The sequence below is a fragment of the Bos grunniens genome, chromosome 8, assembly GCF_055505025.1.
Source record: "Bos grunniens cultivar Pamir isolate PY7600 chromosome 8, Bosgru_T2T1.0, whole genome shotgun sequence".
NCBI classification, from domain to species: Eukaryota; Metazoa; Chordata; class Mammalia; order Artiodactyla; family Bovidae; genus Bos; species Bos grunniens.
Genome location: NC_141172.1, coordinates 85,324,880 through 85,339,218, shown reverse-complemented (window position 1 = coordinate 85,339,218; position 14,339 = coordinate 85,324,880). Strand labels below are relative to the sequence as shown.

General features: G+C 38.0%; 1 protein-coding gene across 1 annotated transcript in view; it reads left to right on the top strand.

The window, feature by feature from the left end:
• LOC147367609 (serine/threonine-protein kinase MRCK alpha-like) overlaps window positions 1-12,795 on the top strand; it is a 66,620-nt gene extending 53,825 nt beyond the window's left edge. Inside the window, exons 14-17 of the mRNA XM_086315658.1 lie at window positions 7,040-7,636; window positions 9,506-9,603; window positions 10,927-11,011; window positions 12,561-12,795. Coding sequence (XP_086171784.1) covers window positions 7,040-7,636; window positions 9,506-9,603; window positions 10,927-11,011; window positions 12,561-12,691 — 911 coding nt within the window. The 3' untranslated portion in view covers window positions 12,692-12,795. The remainder of the gene's footprint in view (window positions 1-7,039; window positions 7,637-9,505; window positions 9,604-10,926; window positions 11,012-12,560) is intronic.
• Window positions 12,796-14,339: the final 1,544 nt, after the last annotated feature.

The following is a 14,339-nucleotide window of genomic DNA, read 5'->3' as shown; positions in this document are numbered from 1 at the left end:
TGTCTTTTTGTTCAGCACTGTATCCCATGCACTTAAAAGTGCCTGGCACGTAGTGGCCACTCGACAAATATTTGTGCAATAAAGGAATAAAATTAGAGCCAGGAAAAAAGAGGACAGTTTTGTTTTTCTTTTTTTCCCCTGGCTGTCCAGGGGTTAGGACTTGGCGCTTTCATTGCCAAGACCCTAAGTTCTATCCCTGGTGATATCTAGATCCCTCAAGCCTCGCAGCAAGGCAAAAAAAAGAAAGAAAGAAAAGCAGCATATTTCTTTCTATTCGTCAGACACTGAGGGATGTTTGTGTTGCCATCTGAAATATCAGGATTAAGTTGAGTGCTTTATTTATGCTAATTTTATGATTAAGGTAATTACATTATCTCTGGAATAATTATCTGTTTTTAACATATAATTGTTGATCTCTTCTCTTCTTATCCTTTTTTGCCATCAAATCTATCCTCTAAGTTTATGTCTGTGATTTTATTAGAAAATGACTTAAACCCAATGGAGTAATAATTAGAAAGAATTTAAAAATACAAAAACATTCTCTTTCACAGCAAAGGAAACCATCAATAAAAGGTAAAAGCAGCCTAACAATGGGAGAAAATATTTGCAGATGATAGCTTATAAGGGGTTAATATCCAAAATACATAAAGAACTTGTGCAACTCAACAGCAAAAAAAGCTAAGCAATCTGATTTAAAAATGGGCAGAAGATCTGAATAGACATTTTCCCAAAGAAGACATACAGATGGCCAACAGGTACAAGAAAGGTGCTCAAGATCACTAGGAGAATGCAAATCAGAGCCACAGTAAGATATCACCCCACGCCTGTTAACACGGCTATTATTCAAAAGCCAAGAAATAATAAATATTGGTGAGGATGTGGAGAAAAGAGAAACTTTGTACTCTGTTCTTGGGAATGTATATTGCTACAGGCACATAGAAAACAGTATTGAAGTTCCTCAAAAATTAAAAATAAAACCACTGTATGATCCAATAGCTTCACTTCTGGATATTTTATCAAAGAAAACAAAAGTACTAACTCAAAAATGTATCTGTACCTCCATGTTCACTGCAGCTTTATTTGTACCAGTCAAGATATAAAAACAACCTAATGTTTACCAACAGATAAACAAATAAAGATGTGAGATAGATATACATATAAATAGATTCAAGGGATTAAATCTGATAGACAGCCCTGAAGAACTATGGACGGAGGTTTGAAACATTGTACAGGAGGCAATGATCAAACCATCTCCAAGAAAATGAAAAGCAAAAAGGCAAAATGGCTGTCTGAGGAGGCCTTACAAATAGCTGCGAAAAGAAGAGAAGGGAAAGGCAAAGGAGAAAAGGAAAGATATACCTATCTGAATGCTGAGTTCCAAAAAATAGCAAGGAGAGATAAGAAAGCCTCAGTGATCAATTCAAAGAAATAGAGGAAAACAATAGAATGGGAAAGACTAGAGATCTCTTCAAGAAAATTAGAGATACCAAGGGTAGATTTCATGCAAAGATGGGCACAATAAAGGACAGAAATGGTATGGACCTAACAGAAGCAGAAGATATTAAGAAGAGGTGGCAAGAATACACAGAAGAACTGTACAAAAAAGGTCTTCACGACCCAGATAACCATGATGGTGTGGTCACTCACTTAGAGCCGGACATCCTGGAGTGCGAAGTTAAGTGGGCTTTAGGAAGCATCACTATGAACAAAGCTAGTGGAGGTGATGGCATTCCAGTGGAGCTATTTCAAATCCTAAAAGATGATGCTGTGAAAGTGCTTCACTCAATATGCCAGAAAATTTGGAAAAGTCAGCAGTGGCCACAGGACTGGAAAAGGTCAGCTTTCATTCCAAAGAAAGGTAATGCCAAAGAATGCTCAAACTACCCCACAATTGCACTCATTTCACACGCTAGTAAAGTAATGCTCAAAATTCTCCAAGCCAGGCTTCAACAGTAGGTGAACCATGGACTCCCAGATATTCAAGTTGGTTTTAGAAAACACAGAGGAACTAGAGGACAAATTGTCGACATCTGTTGGATCATAGAAAAAGCAACAGAATTCCAGGAAAAAAAAAAAAAAAACTGCTTCATTGGCTACACTAAAGCTCTTGACTGTGTGGATCACAACATAATGTGGAAAATTCTTAAAGAGATGGGAATACCAGGCCACCTTACCTGCCTCCTGAGAAGTCTGTATCCAGGTCAAGAAGCAGCAGTTATAACCGGACATGAAACAATGGACTGGTTCCATATTGGAAAAGGAGTACATCAAGGCTGTATATTGTCAGCCTGCTTATTTAACTTATATGCAGAGTACATCATGAAAAATGCTGGACTGGATGAAGCACAAGCTGGAATCAAGATTGCTGAGAGAAATATCAATAACTTCACATATGCAGATGACACCACCCTTATGGCAGAGGGTGAAGAGAAACTAAAGAGCCTGTTGATGAAGGTGAAAGAGTAGAGTGAAAGATCTGGCTTAAAACTCAACATTCAAAAAACAAAGGTCATGGCATGTAGTCCCATCACTTCATGGCAAATAGATGGGAAAACAATGGAACAGTGACAGACTTTATTTTCTTGGGCCCAAGATCACTGCAGAGGGTGACTGCAGCCTTGAAATGAAAAGACATTTGCTCCTTGGAAGAAAAGCTATGACCAACCTAGACAGCATATTAAAAAGCAAAGACATTATTTTGCCAACAAAATCTGTATAAGCTATGGTTTTTCCAGTAGTCATGTATGGATGTGAGAGTTGGACTGTGAAGAAAGATGAGCACTGAAGAATTGATGCTTTTGAACTGTGGTGTTGAAGAAGACTCTTGAGAATCCTTTGGACTGCAAGGAGATTAAATCAGTGAATCCTAAAGGAAATCAGTCCTGAATATTCATTGGAAGGACTGATGCTGAAGCTGAAGCTCCAGTACTTTGGGCACCTGATGCGAAGAGCTGACTCACTAGAAAAGACTCTGATGCTGGGAAAGATAGAAGGCAGGAGGAGAAGGGGATGACAGAGGACGAGATGGTTGGATGGCATCACCAACTCAATGGACATGAGTTTGAGCAAGGTCTGGGAGTTGGTGAAGGACAGGGAAGCCTGGTGTGCTGAAGTCCATGGGATCACAAAGCGTTGGACATGACTGAGCAACTGAACAATAACAATTATATATATTTAACAGGCAAATTTGGCCTTGGAATACGGAATGAAACAGGGCAAAGACTAATAGAGTTTTGCCAAGAAAATGCACTGGTCATAACAAACACCCTCTTCCAACAACACAAGAGAAGACTGTATACATGGACATCACCAGATGGTCAACACCGAAATCAGATTGATTATATTCTTTGCAGCCAAAGATGGAGAAGCTCTATACAGTCAGCAAAAACAAGACCAGGAGCTGACTGTGGCTCAGACCATGAACTCCTTATTGCCAAATTCAGACTTAAATTGAAGAAAGGAGGGAAAACCACTAGACCATTCAGGTATGACCTAAATCAAATCCCTTATGATTATACAGTGGAAGTGAGAAATAGATTTAAGGGCCTAGATCTGATAGATAGAGTGCCTGATGAACTATGGAATGAGGTTCGTGACATTGTACAGGAGACAGGGATCAAGACCATTCCCATAGAAAAGAAATGCAAAAAAGCAAAATGGCTGTCTGGGGAGGCCTTGCAAATAGCTGTGAAAAGAAGAGAAGCGAAAAGCAAAGGAGAAAAGGAAAGATACAAACATCTGAATGCAAAGTTCCAAAGAATAGCAAGAAGAGATAAGAAAGCCTTCTTCAGCGACCAATGCAAAGAAATAGAGGAAAACAACACAATGGGAAAGACTAGGGATCTCTTCAAGAAAATCAGAAATACCAAAGGAACATTTCATACAAAGATGAGCTCGATAAAGGACAGAAATGGTATGGACCTAACAGAAGCAGAAGATATTAAGAAGAGGTGGCAAGAATACACAGAAGAACTGTACAAAAAAGATCTTCACGACCCAGATAATCACGATGGTGTGATCACTCACCTAGAGCCAGACATCCTGGAATGTGAAGTCAAGTGGGCCTTAGAAAGCATCACTACGAACAAAGCTAGTGGAGGTGATGGAATTCCAGTTGAGCTATTCCAAATCCTAAAAGATGATGCTGTGAAAGTGCTTCACTCAATATGCCAGAAAATTTGGAAGAGTGAGCAGTGGCCACAGGACTGGAAAAGGTCAGTTTTCATTCCAATCCCAAAGAAAGGCAATGCCAAAGAATGCTCAAACTACTGCACAATTGCACTCATCTCACACGCTAGTAAAGTAATGCTCAAAATTCTCCAAGACAGGCTTCAGTAATATGTGAACCGTGAACTTCCTGATGTTCAAGCTGGTTTTAGAAAAGGCAGAGGAACCAGAGATCAAATTGCCAACATTCGCTGGATCATGGAAAAAGCAAGAGAGTTCCAGAAAAACATCTATTTCTGCTTTATTGACTATGCCAAAGCCTTTGAGTGGATCACAATAAACTATGGACAATTCTGAAAGAGATGGGAATATCAGAACACCTGATCTGCCTCTTGAGAAATTTGTATGCAGGTCAGGAGGCAACAGTTAGAACTGGACATGGAACAACAGACTGGTTCCAAATAGGAAAAGGAGTATGTCAAGGCTGTATATTGTCACCCTGCTTATTTAACTTATACGCAGAGTACATCATGAGAAACACTGGACTGGAAGAAACACAAGCTGGAATCAAGATTGCCAGGAGAAATATCAATAACCTCAGATATGCAGATGATACCACCCTTATGGCAGAAAGTGAAGAGGAACTCAAAAGCCTCTTGATGAAAGTGAAAGAGGAGAGTGAAAAAGTTGGCTTAAAGCTCAACATTCAGAAAACGAAGATCATGGCATCCGGTCCCACCACTTCATGGGAAATAGATGGGGAAACAGTGGAAACAGTGTCAGACTTTATTTTTCTGGGCTCCAAAATCACTACAGATGGTGAATGCAGTCATGAAATTAAAAGACGCTTACTCCTTGGAAGGAAAGTTATGACCAACCTAGATAGCATATTGAAAAGCAGAGACATTACTTTGCCAACAAAGGTTCGTCTAGTCAAGGCTATGGTTTTTCCTGTGGTCATGTATGGATGTGAGAGTTGGCCTGTGAAGAAGGCTGAGCGCTGAAGAATTGATGCTTTTGAACTGTGGTGTTGGAGAAGACTCTTGAGAGTCCCTTGGACTGCAAGGAGATCCATCCAGTCCATTCTGAAGGAGATCAGCCCTGGGATTTCTTTGGAAGGAATGATGCTAAAGCTGAAACTCCAGTACTTTGGCCACCTCATGCGAAGAGCTGACTCATTGGAAAAGACTCTGATGCTGGGAGGAATTGGGGACAGGAGGAGAAGGGGATGACAGAGGATGAGATGGCTGGATGGCATCACTGACTCGATGGACGTGAGTCTGAGTGAATTTCGGGAGTTGGTGATGGACGGGGAGGCCTGGCGTGCTGTGATTCATGGGGTCGCAAAGAGTAGGACACAACTGAGCGACTGATCTGATCTCTGATCTGAATTCAGCCATAAGAAAGAAAGAACTCTTCCTATTTTCAACAGTATGAATGACCCTCGAGGGTGTTACTCGAAGTGAAAAATGTCAAAGAAAGATAAATAGCATATGGTCTCACTTATGTGGAATCCAAACACAAACACATTCACAGATATGGAGAACAACTGAGGTTGTTGAAGGTGGGGATAATGGGCAAAATGGATGAAGAGGGTTTAAAGGTGTAAACTGCCCATCATCAGTAAGTCTTGGGTATGTCATGTACAGGCAAGTGGCTATGGTTAATAATAAGCATATTTGAGAATTGCTAACAAAGTTTATTGCAAAAAGTTTTTTTAATTAGTTTATTTATTTTAATTGGAGGCTAATTACTTTACAATATTGTGGTGGGTTTTGCCATACATTGACATGAATCAGCCACAGGTGTACAAGTCTCCCCCTGTTCTGAACTCCCCTCCCACCTCCTTCCCCATCTCATCCCTCTGGGTTGTCCCAGTGCACCGGCTTTGAGTGCCCTGCTTCATACATCAAACTTGGACCGGTGATCTATTTCACATATGGTAATATACATGTTTCAATGCTATTCTCTCAAATCATCCCACCCTCGCCTCCTGTTCTTTATATCTGTGTCTCTTTTGCTGTCTCACATATAGGGTCATCATTACTGTTCTTTCTAAATTCCATATATATGCATTAATATTGATGTTTTTCTTTCTGACTTACTTCACTCTGTGTAATAGGCTCCAGTTTCATCCAGCTCATTAGAACTGATTTAACTGTGTTCTTTTTAATACCTGAGTAATATTCCATTGTGTATACGTACCAGTTTTCTTATCCACTCATCTGCCGATAGACATCTAGGTTGCTTCCATGTCCTAGCTATTGTAAACAGTGCTGCAGTGTACACTGGAGTACACGTATCTCTTTCAATTCTGGTTTCCTTGGTGTATATGCCCAGCAATGGGATTGCTGGGTCATATGGTTTTTCTAGTTTTTAAGGAATCTCCACACTGTTCTCCACAGTGGCTGTACTAGTTTGCATTCCCACCAACAGTGTAAGAGGGTTCCCTTTTCTCCACACCCTCTTCAGTATCTATTGTTTGTAGACTGCAAAAGTTTTTATTACAAGAAAAAAATTATAATTATATATGGTGCTGGCTATTGACTAGATTTATTTTGGTGACCATTTCTCAATACATACAAATATTGAATCATTATGTTGTACACCTGAAACTAATATATTATTATATATCCATTATACCTCAATAAAGAGATTTTTAAAAAATAAGAAAACATTTCTAATTTGAAGGAGACTTGACATTTTATTTGTATAGAAAATAGTCAAGTTAATGACATTAAGAAGATTTATTAGATCATTTTTATTAGGACCTTTCTTAATTGTTTCGGGTGAAATTTGGAGACTTTTGAAATAAGTAAATACAAATTATTTTGAATTTTAAAATGACTTACAAATATGTTTAAATGTGTAGAAATTATTCGCGTTGGTGACATAAAGAAGATTCACCAGATTGAGCTTATCCCCCACGGCCAGATGGTTGCAGTGATCTCAGGGCGGAGTCACCACGTGCAGCTATTTCCCATGTCAGTTTTGGATGGAGAAAAGACTGATAGTCACAGGCTGGCAGAAACCAAAGGGTGCCACACCATGACTTCTGGAACAGTGTGCCAAGGGGCCCATACATGCCTCTGTGTGGCTAGGAAAAGCCAAGTCTTCTGTTACGAGCTGTTTCAGAGCAATACAATTTCTCACAAAAAATTTAAACAACTCCAAATCCCAACCACTGTCCAGTGGATGGGCATCTTCAGTGAACAGCTCTGTGTAGGATTTCAGTCGGGATTCCTCAGATACCCCTTGAAGAGAGAAGGAGTTCCATACAGGATGCTGCACTTCCATGACCCTACACTGTCATTTATCACTCATCAACCAGTGGATGCTCTCTGTGCAGTTGAGATCTCTAGTATTGAGTATCTGTTGTGTTTCAAGAGCATTGGAATTTACACTGACAGCAGGGGCCTCAGATCTAGGCCAGTTGAACTAATGTGGCCAGCACCTCCAACTTATTGCTGTAAGGCTATCTTACAATTTATTTTCTTGTCTTTCTGTACCTTTCTGTCCTTGTTGTTACAGTTTTATATCCTACGACTAAATATTGTTCATGACAGCTTTAATTTTTGAAAGCATCACTGAAGATTTTTCCTGAGTTGTCTATGTCTCTTCAAGTAGAAGAGCTCTAAAGAAGTTATATTTAAGTCAAACATGTGAAATAACTTAGCCTTTAATGTTTACTATATTCATTAGATAACTTACCTTGAATATATTCTTAACCCAAGTTGTTGCTTTTTGTAAGATCCTAAATAGATGTCTTCAAGATCACTGAAAATCACATAAGCATTAACTGTAAGAAATAGTTACTAAATAAATTATTTTTTGCCTTTTGGGTTTAGCTTATGTAAAGTCTAACCCCGCCGTCCCTGGGATTCTCCAGGCAAGAACACTGGAGTGGGTTGCCATTTCCTTCTCCAATGCATGAAAGTGAAAAGTGAAAGTGAAGTCGCTCAGTCGTGTCCGACTCTTAGCAAACTCATGGACTGCAGCCTACCAGGCTCCTCCGTCCATGGGATTTTCCAGGCAAGAGTACTGGAGTGGGGTGCCATTGCCTTCACCCTATGTAAAGTCTACATAGAATGTTCAAATAATTTTATATTAAATAATTTTAAATTAAAATAAAATGATTTTAGCTTATTTGATATTTTATTGATGCAGGCTATCATTTTATAATTTTAATACAGCTCTTTTTTATTCACTTAGAGCATACTAATTGAGCACTTAATATGACCAACTTGCTATGCTAAAGGTTAAGGGCACAATATTAAACCTGGTAAAACAGACAGAGTGAATCCTTATGGAGATTATAATCATGGTATGAGATCAATAATTAAGCAAGTGCTGTGACAGGGAGTATAGTATTCTATAGGAGCATGAAGGAGGAAAGCTTAATGTAAACTAGTGAGTCTGGGAAGGTCAGCTAAAAAACTGAGTCATTTTTTTTCTTTCAACACTTTAAAAATGTCATTCTACTGCTTTCTAACATCCATCATTTCTGATGAGAAATCAACTGTTTTTATTATTCATTGATTTCACTCCCCACATATACTTTTCTAATCTTATGCCATACTCTTTCAGTGAGCTGACATGGTTTAGGATTCATAGATTTTGAAAAGTTATGAAATTACTTAATGATGCTGCTATTATCTAATAGCATTAGAAAGATCATGGTCAGATTTTACATATGTGTTTTAATCTACAATTTGACACATGTGCATCATTTATTTGCCATTTTAATTTGTTAATCATGTTTATTAAAAAAGATTTTAAGGCAGCTACTATATAATAATTAAAATATTATTGAGGGATTCTCTTTGGTTTCCAATCTGAAGTTTTTCTTAAAATGTATTTGGGCTTAGCAGATATAATTAATCATGAATACGGTATGATTCCATTTACATAACGTTTTTGAAATGACAAAATTTTAGAAATGGAGTAAGAGATTAAGGAAGGAGAAGAAGATGGAAAGGAAGTGAGTGGGATTATAAAAGGGAATCATGGGAGATCTTTGGAACTATTCTGTATCTTGTGGTGGTGGACACATAAACCTATACAAGTGGCACAATTGTATAGACCTTGACACACACACACATGTGCACGAGTGTTAGTAAAATGGGAAATCTGCTTAAGATGGATAGGCCAGCTCTATCAATGTCAATATGCTAGTTCTGCAAAATGTTACATTGGGGAAAACTGGGCAGAATGTGCAAGAGATCCTTCTGTGTTAATTACAATTGCATGTGAATTTATAATTATCCTAATAACAAATTCTAATTGAATAATGAATCCTGAAGCCCACACTTGCTGTTACCTCCTCCCCTTCTCCCAGGTTACAATGCCCCATATCTCTCAGTGTACAGTGAAAATGCAGTGGACATCTTTGATGTGAACACCATGGACTGGATCCAGACCATCCCCCTCAAGAAGGTGACTCGACACTGAGATCATGTGACTGATGGATTACTGACTGAATATGGAAACTCAGTTGTGCATTTGCTAGACTTTCTAATGTGTACTTGGTAATTTAGAGGCTTAGCTAAGACTAAAAATAACCAACAGAAACCAAATTGGTTAATTTCGCTACAAGAACTCTCTTGTGATATTTAGTTGCATTATATAAACTAGGATTTTCATGATATAAATGTGTGCTGTTGATTTATATAGATAAAATATGCATATTGGGGGCTTCCCAGGTGACTCAGTGGGTAAAGAATCCACGTGCCATACAGGAGATGCAGGCAGATGCAAGTTCGATCCCCAGGTCCAAAAGATCCTCTGGAGAAGGGCATAGCAGCCCACTCCAGTATTCTTGCCTGGAGAATCCCATGGACAGAGAAGCCTGGTGGGCAACTGTTCATAGGGTTGCAAAGAGTCAAACACGACTGAAGCGACTGAGCACACACACGCATATTTATATTATACAATACAGATATTAACTTCCCACTTTCACTTTAGTCACTTGTATTTATCACTAATTTTCACTTAGTATAATTTTTCATCCTGTGAAGGAAAATTTTAGTGGCAAAAAAAGGAACAGTATATAACCAAAGCTGTGCTTCAGCTCTGATTTTCAATTAGAATTTCAGATTCATAATAAAATAAAAATTTTGTATCTATACTGTAAATAATTTGAAATATACATTAAAATTTTAAAGTAAAAATACTGCTATTTTGTTAAGAGAAGCCCATGCTTGAAGATTTAAGAATAATTAATTCTTACATATGTGGAGTATACATAGCTTGAGCCATCAAAAAGGAAGTTTATATACGAAAGGATGAAGGAAGTATTCACAATTATATGTGAGATTTTGCCCCACTTTAAACAATATCAGCAGCAACACAAAAACTTTTTTAAGTACTGTTCCACTAATTAAAATATACTTTTCCAGCATTCTGAATGTGAACAAGTCACACTTAGTTTGATAAAATGAATCCACAAGACAGATGCATCTTCTCAGGAAAATCTTTTAGTTACTAACAACTGTCAAAAAGTTAATAGAAGAATGAAATATATGTATCTATTTAAGTTAGTAATATTCAGATTTTTTTAATCTGTAATATTCATGTTTCTGAAATTTTATCAATATGAGTTTGTAATACCATTTATTTCCTGTAATTGGTTTTTTTTTGAGACTACGTTACTCTAAGGAGGCAATTTAAATAGAATATATTTATTCTTAATTCTTTATATGTAACTTAATTTTTAAAAGCATTCATTGAAATGGTAATCTTTTTTTATTATTATTTTAGGTTCGACCCTTGAATAGTGAAGGATCCCTAAATATTTTTCTTTTGGAGACAATTAGATTAATATATTTCAAAAATAAGAAGACAAGTAAGAAATAACTTCTTCTTACTAAAACTTCTTCTAAGAAACCATGTGTCTAGCTGAATGCCCCAAGTCACAGAGCCAGTGAGTGGAGAGGGTCTGACGTGAAAGTCTGTGCCCTTTACACACAGTCTTGGGATGTGCTCCTGGCAAAGTATTTCTGTTTCATCCTCACATAGCAGTAGAGATAAAAACATTTACTTGTGGCACACTCCAGCTATTTTTAAAGCAGGACTGCTGGTTGGACATAAACACCTGGAAACACTAATCAACCATTTGAACGCTCACTGTGAAAAGCCATTCATTTCCCAGCAGGCTCTGCGACCAGACGTGCGTCAAGCTTTAGTGCACAGGTGGGAAGCAGAGGTAGTCCGCCGCATCACCCTGCTCCAGCTTCTTCCGCCCACGTTATAAACAGTAGCAGATATGAAGTGTGAGACAAGTCATAGGGATTCATTTCTCTCTCTTTTTTTTCTTGTTTAATTTATAGGATGGAATATCTAGCACAGCAGAGAATTAGTTTGTTGTGACTTCCATACACTGGGTGGCTTAAACCACAGAAATGTATTGTCTCAGTCCTGGCGACCAGAATCGGAGATCAGGGTGTCAGCAGGGCTGGCTCCTTTTCAGGGCTGTGAGAAAAAACCTTTTCCCTGTCTCTCTGCTAACTTCTGGTGACTTGCTGGAAATCTGTGTTCCTTGGCTTTCAGATACATCACCCTTGATATGGGCCTTCACCTTCATGTGGCGTACTCCCTGTGCTTGTCTGTGTCCAAATATCCTCTTTTTATAAGGACACAATCAGATTAGGGCCCACCCCAATGATTTCATCTTAACTTAATCATCTGCAAAGGGTAGGGGGGTGGTTAGGATAACATCTTCTAGGGGGACACCATTTAATCCATAGAAGAACTCATATTTTCTTTTTGGAGTCTAATAAGACAGTTTTGAGGGTTTCTGGGTGACAGTTTATTGACTGCTAGATATGAAGAGCTGAAACAGAGTTAAGTCCTAGATTCTTAGGATGCATCCTTCCCCAAAGATCAGAAGCAGCAGCAAGTAGAGACTGACTCTCACCTCCAGGAGAAGGGAAGTGGGGTCCCCTTACTCCACCTCAGTACCTTTTCCTCCTGCAGGGAGCCTCAGATATGCTTTGCTCAGTTACAATCATTAGAATTGTTTTCAACATAAACAACTATTTTGATACCCTTTAGCCACAGAAATCTGGTAGGAGAAAAACAGCAAAGTGAAAAGACACCAATATGATTGCCCTCTCCTTCCAGTGAAATGATGTCATTTTGTAGATAAAAGTCACAATAGATCTCTTTTTAAGTATTGCTTACATTGAACATTAAATTCTCTTCATTAATGCTCTGTTACTATTCTTGAGAAATTTGCCATGTTCATCCACTATGAACTTTAAGAAATCAGAGCAATATGATATTTGTGCAGTTCATTAACAGTTGTGAAATTAACAAGAGGAAATGTGACATTAATGGATGGGATCTCTTAACATTTTAAAAAATGATGTTGCTTTGTTTTAAAATATGTGTAGATGGAGAGGAGCTGGTATCTTCTGAAACACCAGATAATCAAGAGAAGCAAATGGTTCAGCACCTTAGCAGCAAGCGGCGTTATTCCTTCAGGGTTCCCAGAGCAAAAGCAGCGCTACCAAAGGGGCTGTGACGACCATCTCTTCACACATGGTCCAGAGAGACTACTCAAGGACCATGTGATATTTGATGTGGTTTGGAAGAAAAGGAAATAAATCTGTGAAACTCGGGCAGAGACATCTGTTTGCAGTGGTGTTATGCTTATTTTTCTGTGCAACTTTATTTTGAAAATTTTCCCCAGTTTTATTGAAATATAATTGACATGTAACAATGTGTAACTTCAAGGTGTATAGCATAATGGTTTAAACATTTATTGTGAAATGATTACTACAAATAGTTGAATTAGCCTCCATCATCTCATATATATATATACAATAAAGAGAAAACATTTTTTCTTTGTGAGAACTCTTAGATTTACTCTTTTAACAACTTTCATATATACCATACAGCAGTGTTAACTATTTCATAAAGTTGTACATTACAACCCAAGGACTTATAACTGGAAGTTTATACCTTCCCACCACCTTCCTCCTGTATGCAACTTTAAAGAATACCTTCATGTAATGAGTATGAATAGACATGTAATACATCGATACATTTCTCTGTGAAGGTGGAATAATTGAAAATCGGTATGTAAGGCTTCTACATAATGCATTTAAATATAGAACAAACATGTATACACATCATAATGTGGATCGCTGAGGCGTTTTGCAAAGGAATAAATAATACTGAGCTGTATGTGGATTGATTACTCTCTGATGCAGGAGATGCCTTTCTTTGACTTGAAGAGAATCTTCACTACCTTACTTGGCTATTTTTTGGTGGTAATTTCTATACTGAATAAGTAGAAAAATAAGCTCATCATCTTTGAATTACAAACAAAAATATATCTAGAGTAGTGCTAATCCTTTTAAAAGAGCTATAAGTATATGGCATCACCGACGCAATGGACATGAGTTTGAGCAAGCTCCAGGAATTGGTGATGGACAGGGAAGCCTGGCGTGCTGCAGTCCATGGGATCACAAAGAGTCAGACACGACTGAGTGACTGAACTAAACTGAATTTTATGGAAAATACATCATAGGGCTGAGCTTCTTTGATGTCTGGGGCTGTTAAGGGCCATGTGATTTCTACCAAAAACATTTAAGATACTTAAGTTTAAGGAGTATCTAGAAAGCACAGAATAACTGAGTATTCATTCTTCACCAAATTTTTATTTGGACATGTTTATCAGCTGCCCATGAAAAAGTCATCAATACAATTTTGTCTTTGTCTTTTAAAGTTGATTGCAGTAGCATCTTTGTTGATTAATAATTTTTAATAAAGTAAGATTTTCCAAAATGAAGTTGAAAATCTTCTGATTTAAACATGGGAATTCATGAAGTATTCATCTAATTTGACTGCCGTCTGTTCTTTGCCTTTTCCATCACCAAAGAGAAGAGGCTCTGGGGAGGGCAGCCCCGCCCTAGCCTGTTCGCATGCCCAAGGACTGAAATATGCCTTTGTTTCCAGGCATGTATTTTATATAGTTATTTCTTTAAAATTTCTTAAAATTAATTTTTACTGGTATATATTTGATTTCAGTTCACTTCAGTTGCGTGTCCGACTCTGCGACCTCATGAACCGCAGCACGCCAGGCTTCCTTGTCCATCACCAACTCCCGGAGTTTATAACCAAACTCATGTCCACCAAGTCAGTGATGCCATCCAACCATCTCATCC